The sequence below is a fragment of the Alligator sinensis genome, unplaced genomic scaffold, assembly GCF_000455745.1.
Source record: "Alligator sinensis unplaced genomic scaffold, ASM45574v1 scaffold699_1, whole genome shotgun sequence".
Taxonomy (NCBI): Eukaryota; Metazoa; Chordata; order Crocodylia; family Alligatoridae; genus Alligator; species Alligator sinensis.
This window is the reverse complement of record NW_005842359.1, coordinates 313,068-340,807: the sequence shown is the minus strand read 5'-3', so window position 1 is coordinate 340,807 and position 27,740 is coordinate 313,068. Positions and strand designations below refer to the sequence as shown.

General features: G+C 41.3%; 1 protein-coding gene across 1 annotated transcript in view; it reads left to right on the top strand.

Moving 5' to 3' along the window:
* The window catches only part of PLEKHM3 (pleckstrin homology domain containing M3), a 116,825-nt gene that overhangs the window by 49,488 nt on the left and 39,597 nt on the right, over nt 1-27,740 (top strand). The window contains exons 6-7 of the mRNA XM_006029126.3: nt 2,340-2,533; nt 17,894-17,957. Of these exons, the coding sequence (XP_006029188.1) occupies nt 2,340-2,533; nt 17,894-17,957 (258 nt within the window). The remainder of the gene's footprint in view (nt 1-2,339; nt 2,534-17,893; nt 17,958-27,740) is intronic.

Sequence of the window (27,740 nt, the reverse complement as noted above, 5' to 3'; positions counted from 1 at the left end):
CTGACACCCAGGCAGAGAGGAGCAAGAAGCCATCTGGCTCAAATGCAGAGGAGATGGAAGCCTAACTGAGATAATGTGATGATGATGATGAGCACCATGGGGGGTGGGGGGAAAGGAGGAAATACATAGCTGTTTCCAGAGTTGGCAACAGCTATGAACAATATGTAGTGGGTAAGGGATGAGGCTCCATATTGAATACTGATGAGAAAATAGAATAGTGGATAACTGCACCTTCAATAAGTATTGTCCCTTCTGTGCACAGTGGCCTTACGGGGAAAAAATGTGACCATGTTGTAGCATAGTTGCCCCAGTAACCTTAATTGTGGCAGTTCATACCTATTGTGTGTGTCCTCGTTGTTCCAGACCTGTGTTGTCATGGGTGTGTGGGTTGATGAATCTGTCGTCTGAAACCAAATAAAATAGCGCCTCTTATTCATTCCTGTATCTTCCCTGAGGCAACAGGCAAACAGTTAGGGTGCGTCCTAGTATTTCAACTCTGATTCACAGTGAAAGAAAGTTCTCCAGAATAATAGCCCTTGGGGATGCTGACATTCAGTTTTGTGGAGGAGAAAACTCTGAACACCCTGTTGAGTTCTGCTTTCCATTCCTTGGCTGTCTCAAAGTCAGGATTATGTGCTCACACATGAATAGGTCTTGATTTAACAAAGCACTTAACCAACTGCTTGAGCTCTGTATTGATCTGAGTCAAAATTTATGCTGATAGTCCTGCATATGGGAAACTCCCAGTTTCTAATCTTAGTTGTGATGCTAAGTGTTCACAAGGCGCTCTGTGGACTGCTGAATATTTGACTCAGTTGACCTATTAGTAAAAGAAAAAAGAAGAATATTTATGATAGATACTGTAGCTCTCAGGGGCTATTGGAGGGTAAATTGTTTAATGTGCATACAAGCAGTTTAAATTGAAGATGGCTGTATTACTCTCTCTTGGGTGTAACTCAGCTCTTTCAACAAAACAAAATAAATGTATACCATAAAAGTCTTTAGTGATTTAAATGTATTTATTTAAACACTTTAATGTTGCACACATCTGGGATCTGTACTATTTTGTTTTTATGCAGACTTCCTCTGTTGTTACTTAGACAGTGCATTATCTATTCCTCTGTTCAGATAGTACAATTTCTTGCATATGCATTTAAAAAAAGGTGGGGGGCCCACAAAAGCTGAGAAATGAGTGGGATGTTTAATACAGCTTTTGAACCGTTTATGTCATTGGAATAGTGACCTTTAATTCATCTTACAGTATCTCTTAGGTTTAAAAATATGTATCATATTATCTACTTAATTGCTAGCATGCAGCCAGTACTTGGTATTATTTATGATATTTTTGTTAACAGAGAGGTTATTCATTCTAAAAGGTTACATTTCGTGTTAGCTCCCACTGTTACTAGTTAGCCGATTCTTCCCCTGACCTGTTCATAGTACCATAAACTGGTACTGCTTATAAGGTCAGATTTTGCTTTGTCCATCTCACATCCTGTATTGCCTTAAGGGGAAGAGCTTTAGGTCTCAGAAAACTGTGATTCGCTCCCTCTCCTTCTGTTGACCTGATAAAAGGTAGACTCATTAGATTAATTCTTTGGTGCTCTGGCTCAATGAAACACTAATCATTATCTTTATCAAGATCTAGTTTTTTAATGCCAGAAGTAGTTTTAATTATTGTTTTCTTTAGCTGTGGTTCAGATTGCTCTCGCTCTGTCGAACCCAACTCCAGTTGTGTGTTTGTGAGTTGACTTCAAAAGGAGCTGAATTGGAAATTTAGTATTTCAGTAATTCCCTCTGTCAATTTTATCCCACTGCACTTACTTGAATGGCTACATCCCCTGAAGCATGTGTGTTGAGATATGTGCACAAAAACATTATAAGCACTTGGAGGGAAGAAAGGGCCCTTTGAAGGAATTGGTTGATGCACAGAATGTTTTGACATGGCAAAAGATCTATTGAAATAAATCCAGTGGCAGATTACTGTCCTCAGTAGAGGACTCCCTGCTGTTGAACACACGCTGTGTATGATCTTTGTCAATAGATGAAGTATTAGGAGTGTGCATGTTTATGAAAACAACTGTTGTTTGTACAGATAGGAAAGTAATCCTTGAAATTTACTTGGACCTGCTTGGCAAAGTAAGAGTTGGCTATCAGCAGATGAAAACAGTGAGATCTCTCTTGAGCTCTGCCATCACCACTGGTCAGTAACAGAAATTCCTACTGAGGGTTTTGGATGCCAAGAATGATTAAAAATGGCTACAGGGAAAAGGAAATGGTCCATTTAGAAAAAGGGGCAGAAAGAAAGCAACTGCTAAGCTACGTGCTTCATTTTTCAGGTGTCAAAGCAAGCCAAAGAGTTCCTGGAGTATGTGTACGAGGAGCCATTGATTGACATCCAGCAAGAAAATCCCATGTTGTACAAGCATGTTGAGCCACTGGCAACTGTAGTCCGACTGAGACAGCAGCTGAAATCTCTCAGAGCCTATTTGTTCAGCTGCAGAGCAGCAGTGGCCGAAGACCTGCGTAGGAGGTAAGAACCAAGGACACCATGCAGCACAAGAATCCTGTTTTCTTGTCTCCACATGTTCAACCTTTGCCTCCCCTCCTTAGTTCCCATGATTCTGTTCTTAAGGTATTGCCAGCTGTGAAAGGTGGCTGCACTGTAGTTTTCAGCAGAGGCTTCCCTATACATCTGGGAGCAGTTGTCTACTGCCATAGGAAAAGCCTATGGCAGTGATTTGTATAAGCTGATTAAGTTTTTATTGCATAAGTTTGTTTATTGCTGCTGCTCCTAGAGAGTCTGAATCAGAAAATACATAGTTATCTGAAGACATCCCTACAAGAATGAAAATTGCATAGTTTGGGTGCTGTCTGTTTTCCTTCTCCTGTTCTTTTCCCCTCAACATAAAATGGCTACACCACAATCCTTTTATCAAAGAAACTCCATTTGAAAACTGTGCATCTTAGTCCACTGTAGCTGTTGATGACTTTCTCAAACCAACTATAAACAGCTGCTCCTCTTAAATAGCAGTAACTTAATCTTTTAAAAGTTAAGTTGCTTTTTACCTTGGATCTGCTAAGAACTGAGGTAGAAGTTGCTCTTCAGTTCCCCTATTTCTCTTCTGTGAGCTGAGTGCATTCAAGCAAACACAGCTGACTTTTAGGAGCACATGCCTCTTAAGCATGTGTACCATTCAGATTTGCTAGCAAGAAAAATCTCTGTCACTTTTAGTTAGAAAAGGTACTACTTTGGAACGTTCAAATTTCAGAGAGCAAGAATGCCATTTAAAGGACTGTCCACTCCCTGTATTTTGAGTGTGCATTTTAGAGAGGCAGTGGTGAGCTTAATTCTTTGAGGGGAAGGCGGGGGTCTGGATTGGCTGCTTCATCCCAGCAGTAGGAGAAAGGTGATGTTTGCTATTCAAGAGAGAACTTATGTCATCTCCTTGAATAGTTGCTGCAGGTACAGCTAAGTCAGGATGGCTATGGTGGCAAGGTTCTGAAAAGCAATAGTGAAGCTCTGTGTATTAAACCCACAGGGTATTAATATATGTGAGTGTTGGAACAGAGCAGTGATGCACACATTTCTTATAAAACTTTAAGGGACGCACATACAGCACTTTCAAACTTTTCTATCTCTTCAGTGGACTGTATTATCCTTCTAGAGATTCTTCTTTATGCAGTTATAACAACTCTTTTATTTTATTCCTTTCATAGAAAATAAAACCAAAAGAAAAGTAGTTATAGAGGTTGCCATTCAGAAAAGTGGCTGAAAAGAAATTATGGCTTTTGGTTAATACCGGAGAAAAGAATGCTCTGATTAAAAAAGAGAAGAGGAGGCAGCAAAGACTGAAGGAAGTCAATGAAGAGAGTGAAAGAAAAGAGATCAAAGGAGAATTGAACAGAGAGAGGCAGTGGGGCAAAGGGGAAAGAGCAGAGACTGCAGGAGATACTGAGATCCAGAGATGCTGAGAAAAGGTCCCCAGGAAGTAAAGAGGCCTATAAGGATTGAGAACAAAGGAAAAACCTGACAGAATGAGAATAAAGAGAACCTACCTAGGGGCCAAAAGGGGAACATTGCAGAAAAAGAGGAGGCTGAGACGGGTAGCATGGAATTAGGCAGCAAATATGGGAAAGGTGTCAGGCTTTAGAAGAAAAGAGAGGACAAAAGAATGTCGTAGAACTATTATAGCTGTAAGTAATCAAAGGGTATGGACAGCTGAAACATTTATAACAAATTAAAAAGGAGCGGGGACTTGCTACCCATGAACACACGTGTTTTGTAACTGTTTCCCATGCCTACACCATCCTGTGGTGGAAGTAGAAGCTAAAACGCAATAATTTAACATCTTCATTCTGGGATAAACTCACTGTGGCTTAGCTTCCACTTACTGTGGGTTAAGAACCAACACATGAAACAATTGCTGTATGTGAAGCTAATCCACTATGAGTTCCTGTGCTCTTTTTTTTTAATTTAGTATGTTTGTCTTGACATACCCCAAATAAGTAAATTGTAAGCAACGTTCCAATTGGTTAAATAGAAGAGGAAGAAGGACAGTAGATAGGATATATCTCCTTTCTAGTCCATGCGCATCTGCTACTTTTGTACCAAGGTGCATCTGAAGGTTCTTTTTTTTTATCTCCCCCTATAAATGGCCCAGAAGCTTTGGGATTAAAGCAAAGATGGCACTGAAGAGCTGCTAATGGATACTCTGTTTTCTTAACATTCCTGACCATGTAAACCCAAGCTATGCTTGGTCTTGTATTTGCTCTTTATCTTGAGGAATGTGTGTCCAGTGTGGTAGGAAAATGAGACAGATAAAAAAACCTTTCTAAAGCCCAAAGGGTAGTTAGCTGGATAATTATAACTTATGCTATTGAAAATCTCCACCAGAGTAGAGTGATTTTTGGCATCTTTCTGGTCACTGGCAACCACCTCTAAGAGCCATGACACAGAAGAAAGCCATACCCCTCCCCTGAAGGGGTTCCAATATCTTTGTTTAATAGGTAAAACCATACTGTGAAAACCTTGAATCTCAGCATAACACCTTTGCAAAGTAGATATTAAGAACAAAAAGCTCATCAAACGAACAAGTGACAAGAAAAACTGAAATTTAAACAGCAGCATAAGTTAGTGCTACTAAATTTAGTACTGTTTCCTAGTTAGAAATGTAAAGGATGGGGAAGGAATCCAGAATGCACTGTTATCTCTCTGTCCTAAAGGTATTCTTTTTCAGCTTGGTTTTCACCTTAATATATGAATGACTATTAATCACTAGCAAGTGAACACAGCATCTTGAAGGCCTGTCAACCCCATATAAACAAACTGAAATGAACTGTTAATATTGCTGTCCACAGGGAACTAAAAACAGACTGATTAATTGTGTTGGCACCTTGCTGCTTTTTGGGACACTGATAGCCTTCCTTATTTGGAAAAAGCAGATTGGCCTGCAGGGGTTTTTTATTAATATTATTTTCATGATCATCCTCTTTAAATCTATACCTTGCTCTTGAACCCAGATCACAAAACTAAGATGGCAATTAATTTGGGAGTTCTTGGTGTCCTTTAGGACGACTAAAATGTTTACAGTGCTTTACAAGTTGCTATTTCTGAAGAATACCAGATGGCTATAAACCAGGTTAGCTCAGGATCTAGTTGACTTAAATGTGGAAACATTATTTATAATGCTGATGTACATAGGCACTTTACAAACTTTGTTAAAACTTAGCACCCAGTAGAGAATTTGGGACTGATCCACTTTATAAACTTTAAAGAGGTGAGGACTGAAAAAATGTAAGAATAGCTTTAAAAAAAAAATCTCAAGAGCTAGTGACTAATGGTTCACCATATTAGAAGCCTGTAATACCTTGTAGTCCATAAGAGCTCCAGTTCAGTTGTTTATTTTGCTGGTCTATCATTGTCTGCATGAGTAATGACAATTTCTGGGTACTCATTCCATGCTGTTTTTAAATTTGGAAGGGAAGATCAAACAAAGAACAAGAAGTTTGGCTAGAGACCGTAGGGACATCCTCAACTGAGGTAAATCAGCATAGTTTAATTGAGCTTAAACCAGCAGAGGACCCATTATCAACCTCTCTGTTTCATGAGGAGTATTATTACAGCTAGTTTGCTGTAGCTGTCACCTCCAGATTACAAACAACTTAATTTGTCTTTCCAGTAACTGAACAGTTTACCTGCTTGCGGTTGTTTTAAACTGTTCAACTTTGTAAACTTTTAGGCTAAAATGCAGATCTTAGAGCTTAGCAGTTTTTAAATTCTCAGTTTTACATTCATAGTGTTAATCTAAACTCCAGACTAGAAGATGGAAGCGTTTAAGAGAGGAAGCCAATTTTTAAATTTCTGCAACAATAACCTTCCTAAATTAGAGAGGAAAACCAAAACAAAACATATTCCTTATGTTCTTACTCTGACCTTAGATCATACAGTGCTCAGAAGTGAGGAGGGAATGGGGGAAGGAAAATGCATGTAGGCATGCTTTGCTTTGCCTGTATCATTTGCTTCTTGGGGTAGGTAAAATAAAGAGAGGTTTGTGTTTACAATCTTTACCGAAGTCTGTGTGTCTGAAGAAATTAGTTGGCCATGCTCACAAGGTTGGAGTTTTGGGTGTGTAAGCACTAGTACTAAAAGGGCATTGGGCAGCTGTGCTGTGAAGTTCCTGTCTCAAGAACAGATGTGGAACTTGTGCCTAGGAAACGTACCAAAGAGGCCAAGAAAAAAAGACAGTGCTGGAGCTTACTTGGAACAAGGGAAGATCTTGATTATACAGACCCAGTGTGTGGGAACCTAAACGTAAAACTCAGATGAATGTTCTGCTGGGGAAGTTCCACCTGGCCTGTATGACAGTTTCCATTCAAAGAACCGATACCTTGAAAAGAAACTTCCATAAAATTCTGTTATTCAGAAGGCAACAAAATTATCTGGTTCACATAGCATCTATTAGTAATTAGGCCATGCCTGGGAAATGTAATCTGTACCTTCTGCCAAATAGATTAGTAATATTAGGCATCTAACCATGACTTAGCCTTGATTCTTCTTTTTAAGATAGATTGCTTTGGGAATACTCTATCTTGATTCCCAACTGCATTTCCATTAGCCATGAGTATCGTTTGAAATATTAGTTCTACCCATATTCACCCTAATGAGATCACTTTGGGGTCTGCTTGCAGCAAACATCAAGGTCTCATTGATCTTCATTTAATTTTAAGATAGTTAGAAGTCTAAACAGAAGAGAGGTGGTGCTATTAACTTGTAAATTGGAGCCATCTGTCCCAAAGTAATTCTCTGCGTTCTATACTTAATATCATTGACACTTAGTTTCCTATTTTGAGCTATGGTAATTAGTAAATTTCATACTGTTCTCATGATCTTCCTTGTACTAGCTACCTAGAAGTGGAGTTTATGACCTCCTGCACTTTAGAGTTTTTACCACTTTGAGTTCTGACTCAGGATTTCTGCTAAATGCTTGATCATTTTTTTTATTTATTTTTTATTCGTCTACTCTTGAATGTTCAGTTTTGTGGAACTTAATAATAAGCATATACTGTGCTTTTCTTATTTAAAGATCTTTTGAAATAAGTCTAACCTTCATTTAAGAAATCCAGGGAATGAGTGCTGGCAATTTATAATTGGATGAAGTACTATCACTAGAGTTGCCACTTGGAGCACTCCAAAAAAACCAAACAAACAAAACATGATACTGGCTTAAAAACTGTGAGCTTTTAAAACCATAAATGGAGGACTGGTATTTGTTTTTTGGCTTCTGAGGGTTCCAATTTCAATTTTAAAGCAGTTTTTCTCAGTAACTTTTGTTTTTAAAATTGAAACTGAGATTTTTCTCCAATAACATGATCCCTGGAGCTGGGATTTTAAGACCAGCACTATAGATCATGACTCAGAATAGAATGGTGAGAATTGGCAACCCCTAAAAATTCCACTGGAGAGGGTGCCTTAATGTTAGCAACTTACTCTCCTAGGCAGCTGTGAGATGAAGTCTAGCGAAAGATGCAGTGGTGGGCAAAATATGGCCCATGGGCCTGTGCATATTCTACCATGTGTGGCTGCCAGGACTCTGCTGGAAGTGGGAACAGAAGCCAGCTCCATCATGCAGGTGCTTCCCCTGGTGGTATGCGTGTGCTGGGAGCTACACATGTGCCCCAAGGAGCCCTGTGCAATAGAGGCAGGCCAGCCAGGCTGAACTCCTTGCCACCGTGTGCAGCTGTGGCTGGAGCTGTGCACCGCGGGGCGGCAGTGCCTGTGCAGGCCCCGAGGGCCCCTGCCTGCTGCTGCCACAGCCACCACCAGGGGCTGTGCGCTCTGGTGGGGAGTGTAGCGGGGGTAGGGCCCACAGCCCTCAACCCTCCTTCACACCCCTAAACCTCACACACCCACACCCTGTCCCCATAACCTTCCCACATATATGCACACACCCCACAACATACCCTATGCCCCTCCCTACACACACACATGCACAGAATACAAGAGGTAAGATTTTATCTTTACCTGTTATCATGAATGACTCGTACCCCCAGTGGCTGGGGGGGCACGGGAGCGTGGCGGCGGTGGGAGTGTGCTGGCAGTAAGTGGGGGAGCTCCCGCAGTGGGTGCTGGCAGGGTCAGGGGGTGGTGACAAGTGCCAACCAAGAGTCAGCGACCACCTGCAGCTGCCACTGGCAGCATCAGCAGTGGCCAGCAGGGATTGTGGACCGCCCACAGATGCTGCCAGCAGTGCCTTTTTGTAAGGGGTGCACTGCCACGCAGGGGGGGTGCACGTGCACCCGCGTGCACTCACTATGTGTCACCCCTACCTATTATGAAGTATTATGCATAGTAACTGTATTTATTGCACAATAGTGCTAGTTCATATTTTATGATGGTTACTGCACAGTAACCTAATAACAATGTGCAGTAGCTTATTAGCACAGTTATTGACTGACACGCTACTGCGCAGTGTTATTAGGCTACAGTAAGCATCTTGTGTAGATGTGCCATGTATGTCTTGCCTAAGAGCAGGAAAGTGCTGTCAGCTTCTTTCTCTCAAGTCGAAATTGGAGGAATGGGTTATTTATTTGGCTTTTCCATCCAGGACTAGCCACTGCCAAGTAATGAGAGGTACGTTGATGGGAGAGTGAGATCTGCAAACTAATATGCGATCATAGAAAAGGGGCAGGAGCAGCAAGGGAATGGCTGAGGATACCTTAAATGGTGATATATCGTTAAGTGGAGTCAGTCCTCTTTTTAGTTTGAATTATACATGTGTTGTTGCGTATTGAGCAGGGTTTACATTCAACAGAATGTTTCTCTAACTCAGATGCCTTATGAATTTTCACTGGTATCAGTCATTGTCTATGTACAGACATTCATTTCTACTGGAAGAAATTTCTTCCAATAGGAAGATAGCTCAGTATCTGGACTGTACAGAGGTTTCTCCAGCCCTATGTATGGACAGCTTCATAGGCAAGCTCTCCAGGGGGAGCACCCCCAATGTTAGGGGAGCCCCCCATATACACCACAGAAACACAAATCATGACAAAAAGTCAGGCAGAAAATGAACTGTTCCAAACAGGAGATTTTACCACACCTTCAACTCGCCTATGAAAGATGAACTTTAATTTTTACCTAGGAGAACTTTTTACAGTTTTTTCTTCTATGCCTGAAGGAGATGCGTATGCCCAAAAGCTTGCAAATAAAGAATATTTTTTTGCAAACATCTACTTGGTCTAATAAAAGAAATCACCTCTACCATGAGTTCTGATTCCTTGTAATAGATGTTTGACTTTTAGTATATGATTTGTGGGGGGTGGTTCTGGTTCATATGGCAACCCTCTTTCCCCTGGGTACATTGGGCCACCCCTTTCCCCCCCCCCCCCTTCCCCCGGCCAAAGAGTATTTCCAGGGGCAAGAGGAGGGACTTCTGGTGACCAAAGGTCAAGGGTTAGGAATGGGACTTCTGGTCCCAAGTTGGCAACTAGGGGTCAGGGCACCTGTCAAGGGACAGGGCTACCCTTGTGGCCCTCCACAGCTTACCAAAACTCATTAAGCAGCCCTCCAGCCAAAATAAGTGCCTGCCCCTGATCTATCCACATGGGTACCAAATGCAACCCTTCCTAGATATTTGGCATTGTGATACCCCAAATTGTTCCGGTGAAATAGGATGGTTGAAGTACAGAACACAGCATCACTGAAACCAGAATGAGATCGACTTTGCACTGTGCTAAATGTGCTCTTTCCCACACATTCTTATTCCTACAGTTTAAAGCTTCCCAAGGCCATATTAGGCAGAAGAAGAAAAACCCACAGGAAATAGGAATCATACTTTTTCTTTCTTAGTTCTCTGTTTCACTATGATCTGGAAATGAGAGAATTGGTTTCAACCCTGTAACACCATAAAACCCTAAACTTGGTCAAACAAGACATTGTTGGCTAGGACAGCATATAGTGGTGCCAGCCTATTTTTTCTGATTTTTTAGCAGCTTTCCACAGGCTTCTTTTGTACAAAAGGACCTGACTGTACCCACCTGCCAACTAACTTGATTTCTTTTGGTTGCAGTGTAAAAGAAGGGTTTGCTCTGCTTATCACATTTGTACTTTGGTTATAGTGTCAGGCTCAGGCAGATTAATTTGCTGTAGCTTTAGCAGAGCTGTCAGGATATTTAACCCATTGGAGAAAAATTACTCAAACTGATGATAAACAGACTTTAAATGCAAAGCGATTACTTACTGCTAACAAAGCACCATGGCTACAAACACTGCAACTTTGTCTAAATGCAGAAAGCAAAACCTTATCAGTGATTCTATTTGCAAGAGGACACTGCAAGATAACCTTTTGTTTGCACAGATACTTACCTGATAAGATCACAGCAAGGGGATGGATGAAATGTCTGACTCTATCTTGTGTAACTGTTGTAGTTCAGATTACATAGCATTATATAGAAGAAAAATCTCAAATTAAAAAATTTAGAAGGCTGCAAGAAATGCTAAATTCTTTTGTTTCTATTGGATCTGAAGTCCCTGAGGTTCTCCCCATGCTTGCATGGACTGTTTTTATTTCTACATCATTTTGGAGACTTTAAATCATTGTTCCCAGGAAATGGCAGTGCTGAAGGACTTGTTAGCATTGAACTTAGTTTATACATTGCAAACTTAACCGTGACTCGTGACCTGGTTACAGCACAGCAATCCTGTGACAGTTCTAACAGCTCCATCTTGCAGCAGTGACGAGACTGAGCTATGTGTTTCCAAATTGTGTAAATGTTCAGAATAAGTGTCAGTGTGCTTCTGCACTGAAATACCTTTTGCCTTTCAAGGATCCCAGGGTCATGTGCTGGGGCATCAGGTGACCAGATCTTTACTTTGGTGAGCCCAAGGATGTAAAGTGGTGGTTCTCAGCCTGTCTAGATTCAAAGTGCCCCTCATTAGATTCAGGGAGTCCCTCATTAGACTTGAGGACACCCCTCAGAAAACTCCAGCTCTTAGCTTTTGATCCTTTTTGTCTGTAGAAAAAATGATAGAATAATTTTTCAGTTGCAAAGAACCCAGACCACAGCAGGTCAGCATGTTTTTGACAGTCTGGATTCCCATTTAAAATCTCAGGGTTTATCTTGTAAATCTCATATAAGTGTTGCACACCTAACAGTGCTAGTATTAGCCATGTTTGGTTTGTGCTAATAATGCATGACCCCCTTTAAAAAGGTCTTCCTGCACCCTGATTGAGAATCACTGATGTAGAGTTTGCCAGCTATTTCCCCATCTCAGTTTATCCCTCTCCCCTTTTGAAAATTGACTGAAAATGATACTGGGTTTGAATGTTTTTGAATTGACTATATTTTTAAAAGATTCTAGTTCCTGACTGAGTACCTTTAAGACAGTCTATCATGAGGAGGTTTTTTTTTTTCCTTTCAAGATCATTTTATAACAGGTCTTTATTGTTTCTCCTTGGAGACTGGCCAAGGATCAATATCAAGGGAGGATGGCAGAGCCCTGAACCTGCAAAAATCCAGACATGCTTCGACCTAGGCAGGACCAAGACCTAACTACATATAGGAACAGGAAACAAACCCAAAGGGCTGTTGCATAAACACAGAAAATAACAACTTTCACAAATGGTTGTTAAATGCAGCCATCTCAGCTGTTACCAAGTATCATTATAGAAAGTGCCAAATTTTCAGACAGCAGTGTGATTTTTTTGGGTTTTTTTTTTTAAAGCTAATGATGGAGCTTAAACTCTAAGTGTTGGTCTTGCATTTCAATCCTCACATCCATTTTTTCCTTCTGCTTGCATCAAGTCCTCATATAGTTGCATTTTAATAAGGATGGGTGTTCTATTTAGCAGTTTACTACATTGCACAGTCACTTACTTCCTCCCCCCTTGCACCTTCTGAAGGAGAGATTAACTTTTTATTCAACACTATTTAATAAGCTAAGATATTTTGAAAACAGGTTTCACAATTCAGGAGTAAATAGTCTTCTGGTTTAAGGTTAGTGCAGACACTCTTCAAGGTCTCCCTTCTGCAGAACTACAGTGTGATGAAAAGTACATTTACCCCCATTCTGCTCAGTTGCGGTAATTTGCTTAAAACTGCACAGTGCACTGACCCAGGCCACCAACTTCTAAGCAATCTGAAGGCTTCAACCTCTAGTGGTTGAGTAACCTCAACTCTGGACTTTGGGAGTTGAGGATGTTCAACATATACAGTGGAATGATTATAGAACCAGAATGGTTCAAGTCATAATTTTTTCTACTGCAGCTTGTTACTGCAGACGGGTTCAAGCCACCTGGCTGCTCATATCCAGCCTGAGTCAACAAGAAGGGATCATATAAATATAACACTGGACTAACATTGCTTTTCAAAGCCTTTTCTTTCCTCAGTTTCCATAGTAATGGAAATAAGTACACCTGTCTCTTGAGTGCTACTTCACTTACTCATGCCATTGTACTGCAGCTTCTGTGTGGGCATGTCTACACGTTTATTAATACACTGTAGTTACTGCACATTTAGGTTAGTACTTCCTTAATGAAGTACTAACTGAATGAACAGTAACTACATTTATTACGCAATAGTGCTAGTGCATGTTTTATGATGGTTACTGCACAGTAACGTAATAACAATGTGCAGTAGCTTATTAGCACAGTTATTGACTGACATGCTACTGCACAGTGTTATTAGGCTACCACACAGTAAGCATACCATGTAGATGTGCCATGTATGTCTTGCCTAAGAGCAGGAAAGTGCTGTCAGCTTCTTTCTCTCAAGTTGAAATTGGAGGAATGGGTTATTTATTTGGCTCTTCTGTCTAGGACTAGCCACTGCCAAATAATGAGAAGTATGTTGATGGGAGAGTGAGAGCTGCAAACTAATATGCAATCATAGAAAAGGGGCAGGAGCAGCAAGGGAATGGCTGAGGATACCTTAAATGGTGATATATCGTTAAGTGGAGTCAGTCCTCTTTTTAGTTTGAATTACACATGTGTTGTTGCGTATAGAGCAGGGTTTACATGCAACAGAATGTTTCTCTAACTCAGATGCCATATGAATTTTCACTGATATCAGTCATTGTCTGTGTACAGACATTCATTTCTACTGGAAGAAATTTCTTCCAATAGGAAGATAGCTCAGTATCTGGACTGTACAGCGGTTCCTCTAGCCCCATGTATGGACAGCTTCATAGGCAAGCTCTCCAGGGGGGCACCCCCGATGTTAGGGGAGCCCCATTAATTGACAGCCTGTCTTCTCTCCTAATTGGAAAGGGGCCAGGCTGTCAAGTAGCAGTTGGCAGCTGGAGAAAAGCCTCTGCATGTAGACAGGAGTGGTTAACGGCCACTTAAAGACATTCAGTTTCTACCAGGAGAAGTGTTGTTCTGGTAGAAATCCAAAGTGTGTAGATAGTCAAGGTTTTTCTCTTGCAGCAAAAATGGTTGCTCCAGGGGAGAAAAATAACCTGGGAACAACTAGGCATTAATCACACCCAGGAGAGTTTCTCCTGGGAGACTGAACGCTTTCCCCTGTCTTAACTTCTCCTGGGGACTAGGAGGAGTGGAGCTCTGGGAAAGGCTCCCATGCCAGGCAGCTGCCTGCATCACCCTGCTCTGCTCTAAGTCATCTGGGCAGTGTGGGTGGCAAGCAGAAGCCAGGGCCCCAGCTGACTCAGAGCAGGGCGAGGCAGGCTGCTGTGCCACAGTGAAAGGATGCTGCCACCTTGCCCCCCACTGGAACTCTAGCTGCCTCCTGCACCTTCTTCAGATGGGTGATCCTGGTCTCAGGAAGGCACAGGAGCCTTTCCCCTGACTGCATTACTCCTGATCCACCGGAGGGGTTAAGCCAAGAGAAAGTATGCAGTCATTCAGTCTCCCAAGAGAAATTTTCTGACTGTTATTTAACCCAAGTTGTTCCTGGGTTATTTTTCTCCCAGAGAAATTAATAATTTTTTGCTCCAGGAGAAAAATCTTGGATGTCTACACGCTTTGGACTTCTACCCAGGACCACAGCAATTCTCCCAGTAGAAACTGAACATTTGTACATGGCTATAGACCTCTGCTGCCTACCAGACGTTTCAGAATAAAAACTTTCAACAACCTGAAAAGGAAAAATGTTCACTAATCAGTTGTTTTCTTTAGGAGAAGCAGTTCTTTAAAGACTTTAGTGCATAATACAGTTCCTGGAAATACTGAGTGTGTGCTCAGGAGAATAAGAAGGAATGCTTTAATAAAAGAAATTCTAGGAAGACTGAAATGTTAACTGATGCAAAATGCTGCTTAGATCTGACTTTACCAAAACTGTCAAAAACCATCTTCTGACAATTAATCTGTCCAGTGTGAAAATATGACAGACCAAAGTCATGGGTTTAGATTTGGTTTTCTGACTGTTTCTGCCAGAACTGTCTTTTAGCCATTTTTTGTACTATTTTATGATTGATGCCAGAGATATCTAAGCATGGTTCACACCTCATTTAACTGAGCCTCAAAACACCCATAGCTGTTTAGCCCACAACTGAAATACGTTTACCTCTGGCAAGGGAAGTCCAGTAGTTTAAACCGTACATTAAGACAGGAAATGAAGAATCCATTATCCAAATAAGACTGTGATTGGGAATTAGGTAGACATGATTTGATTGCTTGAGTTGAAATATACTTACTTGAGAGAAATATACTTTCTCGTTGAGAAAATTGCCGTGGAGTCTATATTAGCCATAAATGATCAAGACATTGCTTTTGCAATTTACCCAGAAAAAAAAAGTGAGACTAAAGTTTTGTTGTTGTTTTGGGGTTCTTTTCCCCCAAATCTTTCTCAAGGATGTAGGACCCAATTTCCATTCCTTGTGATGGCATTGTGTATTCAGGTCTCTCTTGTACAGCTTTGAAAATCTCAATTTTTTTTTATTTTAGGAAAACTGAACAAAATTAATTCAGGTCTTTTTATTATTTCTTGGATTCATTTATGCTAGTCTTCTGGTTTCTTTTGTCCAGAGAGTGCAGTTGAGTGCAGAATCTGTCACTTCTGCTGTTTTAACTAGATCTATGTTTTATCTAATTATAATTTCCCAGCTCCAAACATCTCTTCAGTGGCTTCCAATATAATGTTTAAATTATTTTATGTCATCAGCCTCTGAATAGTTCGAACATATTTTTTGTATTCCCTGTGTGTTTCTCATAGCTCATTTAGTTCCATTATTGAAACCTAATATGTGAAAGAACCTTGCTTTATACTCTGATTAATAGGCCCTACCAATAATTCTGCTTCTCCTTTTCTTTTCAGCTGCATGTTAATGAATATATTTAGGTTTCGTACTTGTTTTGCAGTTTCTGCAGAACATGGCATGCATTGCAGAATGGTTCCTTTTCTGGATCTGCTTGGTTGCTTTTGACATTATATCCCTTGCATTGGATACCTTTGTATTTTGTGAGTGTTGCCTTCATGCTGATTCCAAACTAATCTAGTGTGTTATTTGTTTCTCCTATAACCAATCTTGATATGCATTTTTAATTAAATGTACTTCTAATTCTTTCCCTCCTGCTTAACATTTTCAAGGGAGCTACACTGTTACTCTGAAAATATCCACTGCTTTTTGCAAAGTCAAGCATATTTCTTACAACTTTTCTATAGTTATCAGTTTTACAAATAATTCTAATTCATTGATTTTTTTTTTTTTTTTTTTTTTTTTTTTTTTTTTTTTTTTTTTTTTTTTATCTGCTCAGTCGCATGACTTAGCTTTGTTATACAGCTTGTAAGAAAAGAGTCTCACTGGTCTCACCCGACATCTTGTTTCTTGAAAGGAGAATATTCCTTTCCCAAATATGCCAGGGTAAAGATTACACCAGTGCAGTTATTTCTTGATGAAAGAGGAGTAAGCCCCCTTTACACTAGTATAACTGTATCCATACAGTTGGTGGTGGATGGGTCATTTTCGACCTGGAGGGATGTGGGCAGTGGGGTCCCCCAGGGCTCGGTCCTTGGACCCACACTGTTCAACATCTTCATCAGTGACTTGGATGAGGGGGTAAAAAACACCCTGTTCATATTTGCTGATGACACTAAGATGTAGGGGGAAGTGGGCATGCTAGAAGGGAGGAATAGGCTGCAATTGGACCTAGACAGGTTACAGGGGTGGGCAGATGAGAACAGGATAGGTTTCAACACTGACAAGTACAAGGTACTGCAACTGGGGAGGAAGGACCAGCTGCAGACCTACAGGCTGGGGAACTCCCTTCTCAACAGTGCAGAGGCAGAAAAGGATCTTGGAGTCATTATTGATGCCAATATGAACATGGGCCAACAGTGTGGGGACGCAGTCAGGAAGGCCAACCGCGCCTTGTCATGCATCCACAGATGCATCTCAAGCAGGCCCAAGGCGGTGATCCTCTCCCTCTATGCGACACTGGTCACCACTGGACCAGTCACTGGACACCAGTTCTGGGCACCGCACTTCAGGAGGGATGTGGACAGCATTGAAAGGGTTCAGAGGAGGGCCACCCGCATGATCAGGGGTCAGCAGGGCAGGCCCTATAAGTAGAGGCTGAGGGATCTGAACCTGTTCAGCCTCCACAAGAGAAGGCTGAGGGGGATCTAGTGGCCATTTACAAACTAGTCAGGGGGGACCAGCAGGCATTGGAGGAGTCCCTGTTCCCCCGAGCACTCCCAGGAGTGACTAGAAATAATGGTTACAAGCTGGCAGAGGGTAGATTCAGACTAGACATCAGGAGGCACTACTTCACAGTCAGGGCGGCTAGGATCTGGAACCAACTTCCAAGAGAAGTGGTGCTGGCTCCTACCCTGGGGGTCTTTAAGAGGAGGTTGGATGAACAACTTGCTGGGGTCGTTTGACCCCAGTACTTTATCCTGCCATGGCAGGCGGTCGGACTTGATGATGAGCTCAGATCCCTTCCACCCCTACCAACTATGAAACTATACAGGGTTTTTTTCCATTATAACTAGCTCAGAAAAAAATACTTTCCTAAACAATGTTGTTAGTCAATTTAGACAGGTCTTTGTTACCAAAACCTCAAATCTATGTTAAGTGCATGCTTCTATGAGTAAATTAATTGCTTAAAATGCTTTCTCTATGTATGATGCAAGAATTTCTTCTGATCTAAACAATCATGGCCCACACTTAAACTGACTGTTGCAGAAGAGCCAAGATGCTATGTGGGAGAAGGTAAAAATAGGAGGTAAAGAATATTGGAAGGCAGTGTTTGAGGGTAACAAAACTCCAGATCCTTTCTGTCACTCTATCTAGCATTTCAGTTGTGTAACCTTTGGGGGAGAAGATACAGCTTCCCACTGAAGACTGGTAGTTGTTGCTTGTTGGAGCTTCTCAGAGATGATATTTTCTCTCAAAGCCTGACATCCACTCACTCCTGTTTCTCCTCTTTTTCAGAATCTTCCCCAGAGAGTACCTTCTTCAGCACATCCACCTGTATTCCCTTGCAGACCTCCAGCAGGTAAGTTTCTTCAGCTGAACGTACCTTTCTTCTGTTTGCCAACTGGTTCCTTATCCTCTTGGCCAGTGGCAATAATGGCATGTCTTGCCTTGCTGTTTAATCATGCTTGGGTTAGCAAGACATCACTCTCACTCAGAACTTTATAGATAATCATTCAAGATTAGCATATAGGAATATGGCAGCCTAAGAGCAAAGGTTTAGCTCTTATACAGGAAAAGCTTGTGCTTCCTGAGTGAAGACAACAGCATTTGGACCACACAAAGTCAGTTAGTCTTTATGGTATGTGCAGCTGAGAGAATGACAGGGAACCTGTCAATCTGTGTGTAGGCAAGTTTAGGCATTTTGAGCTTTCCCTGTTGAAAGCCAGCCTTAGATTTTGATCACCACATAGACCATCAGTACTGTTTGAATGAGGGATTCATATGGATACACCCATATTTTAACTTTAGCTTTCTTGCATTTTGTTTTTTGTAACTTCAGCCATAATGTTTAGTGTTAATATTTTGTTATATTCCATTCACATTGCCCAAAGGGAAATTGCTTCACAATGTACAGTAAGCCTCAGTGGAGGTGGAAATTGGTGGTTATGGGGCTTTTTACCCCTATAGTGTGAAAAATAATATTTACTTATAGAGTAGCTCTTTCAAGTGGGAATTGTTTCTCTATTCTGTTGTACAGCACCTTGCACACTGGAGAGCTACTCAGGAACAGGGGCTTCTGGTCCTAAAGACTAGAGCAGTGAAAAAATTAATAGTAATAATACTATTGTAATAATAGTAATAACAATAATAGTAATAATGTTGATTAAGTTAATTAGACATACAAAGAGGCCCTTTTAGGTTACTGTAACTATCTGTAACCTCCAAGATATGCACCAGCCTCTAGATTTCCCCGCTCCTGCTGAGCGAGCTACACGAATGCCCTCTTGAGCGAGCTACACGAATGGCCTGTAGTGTAGTATAGCACCTGTACATCACGTTGCAGATGGAACAAGAAGTGGGGTGGCAGTAAGCAAGGAAGGAAGATCAAGCTGTATGTACAAGTAAATATATGGAGGTACATAGCAAAGAGGAGAGACAACAAGGTAGCTGAGTACGTTGAGACAAATTATTCCATATTTAAAAAAAAAAAAAGAGGAGGGTGGGGGGAGGACAGTCATTGGAAGAATAAAACTGTTTGTGGCTTTTCAGTATGTTCTTCTGTCCCTTCTCTAATAATCAAGCCATGAAGTAGCAAGCTGCTTAAATGGAAACGGCAGTCTCCCTGGTGGGCCAGTCTATTAGCCCCCAGTGCCTTTAAGCTGCTTAATCAGTTCCTAACATTGGTAGTAGAGGTTTAGAAGCAATCAGCAGCTTATCAAACTCCCTGTGGGAAGGGGCTGAGCCAGAGTCACAATGCAGTCATTTGTTTAGTGGTTTCTTCCAGCATATTTCCTTCTGTTTTTTTGCATTTGCAGGACCACCCCCCTCTCAAACTTATCATATTGAGGCGCAATGTAATTCAATTACTGTTTCTACTGGGTGGGTTAAATTGGATTTAGCTTTTAATCTAGCCATGTCCTTTTTATCAGCCTGGAGAGGCTCTTTCTCATTTTTAGAGTCTTTAAGTTTGAAATCGGATTGCTTGTTTCCATCAAAGTGAAACCATGATGGGAAGGAGGGGATAAAAAAAAAAAAAGAAGAAAATGAATCTCATAAGAGTAGCATAAAGACATTATCTAATTTCCCTGTTGCACTTTCTCATTGTTCTCCCCTGCTCACTGGATGTTTGCTTATGTTTGTAGTGGTTTGTTTTATTTTTAAATTTCTAAATACTTCCTTGTTTCTTTGTTTTCTTTTTTATTTTACCCTTGCCCATTTTGTCAGAGGCAGGGTTAGCTTTAACACTCTGCCCCGCTGTCATGTAGATGGTGTGTGTTTGGGGAATTAACTAAAAGGCATATTAAAGATTAATGGAAAGATAAGGCATGGTGAGTGAATTAAAAAAGCAGAGAGAGGTAATCTGCAGAAGCAAGCACTCTGCCCCAGTCCAAATTCTGATCTGTTTGCCTCGTTTAAGTCCACTTTAAGCTGCCCAGAAAACAAGGAATCTTTTTCTGCTGAGCAGCTGTGGTTTGTTTTTTTTTTTTTTGAACTGTGATATGAGGGTTTGTTTACAAGCTGAATGGAAATTCATGTCTGCCTGAGATGAAGATGTGGTGCATGATGCTGCTTGAAAGGAAATCTAATTTAAAACTGCTTCCTAGCACAACGGGGTCCTGGTCCATGACTGGAGCTCATAGGTGCTACTGCAGAACAGATAATGCATGCTAGCAATTACCTAATGGCTGGAGCTTTATTTCCCTGTTCCATTAGGACAGGGATCTAGCACAAGTGAGGGAAGCAGTCACCAAGGTTGTTTAAAAAAAATGGAAAAACCAATGCACACTGTCATTACATTTGGAAACATGCCAGACTTGTAATCAGATGATGCTTTTACAGGCTCTTTGCTGATTCACAGGCAGTGCTAATACAGATGTGAGCATCTGGGCAGGCTTGCCTTTTAACAGGAGAGGCAGCAGGTGATATCCTTTATTCATTTAAAGCTGCTTAAGAAAATCAAAGTTTTGCAGCAGAAGGAAGGGCAGGGTGGTACCCTTAAGATCATCTGGTTGAGAAAGGCATGAGCTTGAATAGCTAACAACCTAATTTGGTAGATGCTAGGAATGCAGTTCCACAGCAAAACTGTGCCAGAATGACTGGATGCAGGGAGTGGATGACCTTTGACTGAGGACCTTTTCTCTTTTCTGCTTTCTTCTCTCCTAAACAGGAGTTCAGTAAATGTCAATAGCCTGGAATTGACTGAAGTCTACACTGTGTTTGCATGACTTCTGGGTGGATAGGGGAGTGCTTAGACTCACACTTCTAGGTTCTCAGAGGCTGGGAGGGGGGCATGATGACCGGCTGCATCAAGTAGGGAGTGAGGACGTAGAAAGATAGCTTTTGTTGAATAAGCAAGACAAGGGAACTCATTGACTAAAAACAATAGTGCCAACAAAAGAGGAGAAAAAGGGGGCAGTAGAGTTCTGGTTGCAGAGCAGTAGCTGCAGTAGTTGTGGGGGATTAGGAGCAATGTAGTGTGGGATGCATGGAGGAGGAACAAGACCCATGTCACAGAATACTTAACGCTGAACCAGTTCAAAACAGTACTTGATTTTCTGAGAACACATTTGAACTGTTTAAAGTGGCTTTAAACCAGTTTAACAGGCTTGTACATCTGTCTGCTTCAGTTTTTAACCATATTAGAACTGTTCCAAGTGATGTGTGTCCATGGCGCAGTGTAACAGCTCATCTCTGCTTTCCCTTTGGTTCGGTCTGTGTCCTGTGCCAGATATGACTGTCTTCATAAACCCCTGGGAGTAATCTGGTGTAAATCAAGAATGAGACTGCTGTTAAAACATCACGGTTTTGTCTGTTAGATGTTTTATTCTAGTCTATTCCAACTAATGAAAGCCTTAGTAAGGGGATATTCAGTTACTAAGAGGCAAATATTTATCTTCAAAACATTATGATTATTTTTAGCAGATAAAGTTCTTGTAAATGCTGTTGAACTGACAGCCCTGAAGAAATTGAAGTTCATTATTTGCCTACAGTACTTTCAGTGCCAGTGCACACCTGTCAATATTGTCCCATTTCTGTTCTGGAGAGTCCTCCTCCGTTGGCTGGGAGGTTAGACTGGACTCCATGCCCATTCACTTTTGAGCCAACGGTTTGGTGATGTGCTGAAGCTATTTGTGCAGAATGGACTGAAACCAGCAGTTTATTTCCCCCAAACAGTGAGCTGGCCTTTGGGAGTTGGCAGTTTTTAAACTTTAGTGATTTCTGTGGGTGACCGAGCTTGGGATCCGGGGAAGGGGACGGCTGGGTTGTAGCCACAAACCCGGCACGTAGATGGGTACTTGCAACTGCTGGAGTAGAATTAGGCACAAACGCGTACTGGTTCAAACAAAGATGACTTTACTTACACTGTCACGATGTACAGCGTAGGAAGACAGTTAACTTTAGACTCCAACTTCTGTTACCATCAAACCGAGGAGCTCTTATAAGACGAGATATCTTTAAACTTGAGCATGCAGGACACGGGGGTACATCGGGGGGTTCGTCGACGGGGAGTCGTCGGCGGGTGATCAGACCGCCAGGTTCCACTCCGAGACGAGCAGACGAGCCGGGATTTCCCCACCCGGGGCAGAAACGCCTCCAACCCTTTATAGGGCTAGCGAGCCAATTGCCAGCCGCCACGTAGGAATAATTTGAAACCGGCCAATCAGAGTATGCACATTTGCATATGAGCGGCAGGAACTTTTCCACACCAGGGCTCTCCACCGTGCTGAGAATTCCCCTGTCTCGCCGTGCCTTGTGCTAGAAAGTTCCACTGTACCGAGGCACTCAACTAATCAGTTCTGACAATTTCAACTGGACTTGACTCCAGTGATTTTTCTTTTGCATTAAAAAGATACTCTTCTGGATTCTGAATTGATTTTATCGTCTTGGGGTACAGTGTTTGATTCTCATCCTATCATCCCACAAAAGAGAGAACAAAAATAGAAAGGATACAGGAAATAGCAGCAAAAATGTTTCAAGGCATGATAGACCTTGAATATCAGGATCAATTTAAAAAAATCACGGGGGTGGGGAGAGGGGGAAGTCTATCTAGCTAGGGTTTGTCTATACTAGGACATTCAGGAAAATTGATCCAGATTAATTGAAGGTTTGTATTTAAAGTGTACTACTTTAACTATGTTAACCCCCCACATGGACACTTATTCAGAATTAAAGTGGCCTTAGTTTGATTTAATTTAATTCACTCTGGAAGTAGTTAAATTGGTTTAACACTGCTTTAATTGTGAATACTTATCCACAGAAAATTTTAACATAGCTCAAGTCATCTCCTTTAAAAATTACCTCAAATTAACTTTCCCAAGTGACCTTTTTGAGATAAGACCTTAGAGAGGAGATCAATGCTGCCATGATAAAGGAATAAAATAAAGAGCAATGTGAAGAACTGGTTCTGCTGTTACCATTGCTCATAAAACACAGGATGTCCAGTGAAATCAAGGTACCTTTTAACACTGATTAAAATAATAATAATGATTTTTTTTTTACACACATACAATTAGCTGGTGGAACTCATTGCTACAAGACATTACTAAGGACAAGACCTTCACCACTATCAAAAAGATTAAACATTCATGCGAGCTATAGTTACAGTGAATAAGATAAGCACCGTTGTCACAACCCAAGGGTGTGATTTTTTGTTTGTGTGTGCTTTGGCACTGCTAAATTATTTTCCCGCCGTTTGTAGCTTTCTTTGCAGGGTGCATTTCTTCGTTGCAGCACAGAAATGCACGTTGCAAGGAGTTCCCGCCATTTGTATTTAGATTTGTGCCCCACTATTGGCCAGTTCTAAATTATTCCTACGTGGCGGCTAGCGATTGGCTTGCTAGCCATATAAGAGGCTTGAGTGGTTTCTGCCCAAGTTGGAGGACTCCACGAACATCAGGAGGAGGCGACTTCACGTCTCGTGAAGATCTCTAAGCGCTGTGAAGCCTATTGGATCCAGCGTGAATATCAAGAAGGCATCAGGGGTCTGATCAGCCTCTAGCCTCTCCCCGCCGCTGAGCGCAATCCTCGACGTACCCTTTCCCTGCGCGCAAAGTTCCACGGAGCCTTGAAAACTTCGTGTGAGTGAATCCAGAGCTCTGTCCGAGTCCTTAAACTAGGATTTAAGCGAAGTATTCCTGGAAGTTTTCCTGCCTGCACTGCAACCATCTACGGTGTAAGTAAACAATCTTAAACAACCATTACGCGTCCGTGCCTAATTCTAGCATGCCGCCTGCCTTCCCTGACCCGGCGTGTCCGGGCTGCTGGCCACAGCCCGCTGCGCGAAAAAAGGGCCTCGGACTGCTCCCAGCCCGCACAACCATAAGGAATATACTCCTTTATGCCTCAGGGCATAAACAAACCACCTGCTGGTGGAAATTAAAAAGATGTTTCCCTTATGGGTAGATTATCATTTATGGATAATTTCTTTCACTTTCCCTGGCACATCTAGTACTAGTCAGTGTCACAAACAAGGCACTAGACTAGCTAGACCACTGGTCTGACCTGCTGTGGCAATACCTATATTCCTACTGAAAAATGTATAAAAGTAGCATTCCCTATAAAGCACAAATGTAGTGGGGAAAAAATTCCTAAAGCATGGGAGTCACCTGACTTGAGATCCAGTACAGTATATAGTGATGCCAAGATTGGAAACCTATCAGAAGAGCAAAACAAATGGTTCAGCACCAGTTTTCTTTTCCAAGACCTGTTCCCAAATCTTTTTAGCAGAAAAGGAACAGCCTTTTTTTCCATACATCTCTTTTTTTGGGTGAGTGAGCTGGAAGATGGGGAGTCTGGGGAGAGGGCTAGGTTTGCTCTTTGGCCAGTATTGTGAGGGAATCTTAACAGTTAGGTTTATGCTACAAAATGTTGCTGGCATCATCTTTTCACATCCCTTAGCTGAAATTATCTTGCCCCCTAGCCTCTGTAACTATGCTGGCATAGCCCCTGGCATGTACTAAGCTAACAGAACCAGGTTTTTGTCACCTTAGTTTACATAATTATGAGAGATCTGTAGCTATTCTGGTGAGGAACAAAAACCTTTTATTTGCTTGTCTGTTTGTCTGTTTGTCTGTTTGTTTGTTTAGGTTTATATCCCATCCTGTCTAAAAGGCTCAGAGCATGATATGACTATGTCTTTGTAGTTTTGTCAGCACAGCTATCGTGGCAGATATTCTGTAGTATAGGCAAGCCTTCAGTGAAAGAGGGACAAAACTACAGATTGCTTGTTATTTTAGCTGAGTTCTCCCATCTCTAACTAGAAAGACTCCAGGATTGCATGAGGGTGGGAGGGTTGGGGTTTTGTTTTGCGGTTTTTTGGGGGGATGGGTTGTTTGTTTGTTTTTTTAATTAATATTGATATTTTTCTTTTAGCTGGTAATTATTTGTAATTTAAGCATTTTCTAGCCATTTTATCGTAGTACAGTCAAGAAATGGCACTTACACAGGTTGTAATGTAGCACTTAAGAACCCAGTAGCAGCGCTCTCTTTTGCACCAATATGCTGTTAGTAATTCATACATTTTCCCCCTTAGAATTTGCAATCTATATGCCCTTCATTTGAAGATAATCCCTGCTGTTAGTATAATTGCCTTTCTAGTTTCCTGCTCTTTCCTTCAACAGTTCAGCACTGGGGTGGAAGGGAGACGGACTGAGAGGTCTTTTCATGATGGAATCAACTGCGGTTAACTCTTACCTAAATTACACGGGATGTACTGAATTCATGAGTTCATCACCGGGAATGGTATTAGGAATGAAGATGGGTTATTGCTAGGAAAACTCCATATCTATCAACTTGTTATTAAGCCAGGTCTGTGCCATGAAACTTTTGGAAGCCAAAACTGCATGGCTCAGCAGGGTGGAGAGATGTGATCACTGACCAACAGACCTGTGCGGGCAAAAGCTCTTGGTACAGACGCAGTTATAGAAGTAAAACTGTCCCTTTGTTGATATAGCTAGGGCTAGGTCTACATTTTTTTTTTTTTTTTTTAAGTTTTGATGCTATAGCTATATGTTCGTTGCAAGTATGGAAAAATATCAAAGCCTTAACCAGCAGAGCTAGTGTAGACACAGTTATTCTTTCAAAAATGTCCTTTTGCCAGCCTAATTTACCCTCTTCAGGATACTGGGTGAAGCTATTCCAGAAACTTTTTTGTCATAATAAGTTGTGGTTTCACCAGTTGGGTTTTCTGGTATTGCAGTACTGATTTAGGCAAGGATTTCTGTGAGCAATCTCTTTACTGGACTAACTGCATGGTTGGGATAGACTTAGACAAGCTTTTGAATATAATGCATTCTTTTTTAGGTCTGAAGAAAAGGGCCCTTTTCAGACCTAAAGAAGAAGAATGCACTGCTTTTCTGAATCTATCCCAATCATGCAGTTGGTCCAGTAAAAGATAGCATCCACAAAAAATCCTTGTCTCTCATTTCCTGGACAGTCATAGCTACAGCATGACTCCAACACTACCAATATTGGTTTAGCTATCAGCAAATGCTTTTAAGTGTCAATAAGCCCATTTTTGGCTCATTGTGGGGTAGAGAGGTTGTCTTGCCAGTATAAATTGCATTTCCATTAGGTGTGTTTAACCAAAGTAGTAGCTAGTAAAGTGTCCCAAGTGTGGACCTATCATTAAGGATATAGGACCCTCATGTTTGATTTTGTTGGAATTACACTGGGGATTACTTTAGTCCAACAGTTGTTTTCTGTTTTACTTTTAAATAATATTTTTCTTTTAGTGGATTACCATGTAGGTTGTCTTGGACATATCAGTGAAAATTTTCAAACATGGGAGCCTGGAATTAAGTTTCTAAATCCATATTTAGGGATTTGCGAGTGGGATTTTCAAACGTTCCTGCTTGACTTAGAAACAAAAGTGTGCTGAATTTAAATGAGCAGCATGTTAGTTTATACCGGCTAATGATGCAGCACTGGTCTCTTCCACCTGGCTGTTCTTCAAGGACAGGAATGGTTTAGAAATGACATTCCTGCATTCATTTCAGATGATCCTTGAGGTCCCTTTCCAGTGGTGATCCCCTGCCCCTTTTTCTTGTGTTTTTTTCTGAATGCAGGTGCTCTTAATGGAGGCAAATGACATTTTGAAAATGAATGATGTAATATAAAATAGAAATAATATTACAAGTAGAACTTTCCCACACAGCTACAGAGATCCAGAGAGGTCACTGACCATAGTCTGATGGCTAGCCCAAAGGAAAGGAGACCTGATTTCAGTTTCCATCTCTGCTGTGGACTTTCTGTGAGACTTGGGGCAAATCACCTCAGCCCTCTGTACCCCTATTTCCCATCTGTAAAATGAGTACACTTCCCTAACTTTAAGGCTTTCCAAGATAAATTGCAGAGTGATTCTCAGATACCATGGCCATGGGGCCATATAGACGCTCAGGATAGATATATATTTGACCACATACATGAGCATGACATTTGTAGCCATAGAAGAACTATTTTAGAGAATTTTGCATCTTCCTGTGAGGCTTGAACAGTAAGGCTTCTGGGCAATAATCCTAAAAAGAAGAAAGTGAAAATATTTGTCAATCAATTTAATTTAAAATTGTATGCAACATCTACACAGGGAATGGTAAGTGAAATGCTCTCCATTTCACCAATTTCACTTAGGAACAGTGCACACTTATGTTATAATAAACCTTTCGGTCCTACCACACTTTGTTGTAATTATTTATATAGGGGTCTTGCACGTGTGTGCGCGCACAACACAAATTGAATGATCTGATTTCTTCTGGTCAGCAGTTGGCTTTTGGAGTGGTGGAGAGGTATTTGAAATTGAGACAAGCGATGGCCAGGAATATAAATGGATCTTAGTTTAATTAGAAGTCAATATTTTGGCTAAAACTTTTAATAAGAGAATTGCCTTTTTGTTCTGCTTGAAACCAGAATCTGCATCAGGGCTTAGCAAAATATTCCTGACTTTGAGAGTTGGCTCTCCAGTCTGAGATGCAGTGGTTACCTACTGTCAGTGCAACAGGACCTGCCTTACCGAATGAGACTTTTTTACAACAAATGAACAAAAATGGTGTGAATAGACTTTTTTTGTGAGAACTGCTGAGTTCACAGCTCTGGAGACGCAATCATTTTCAGTCTTCATCCTAGAAAATAGAAGTACACGCTCTTC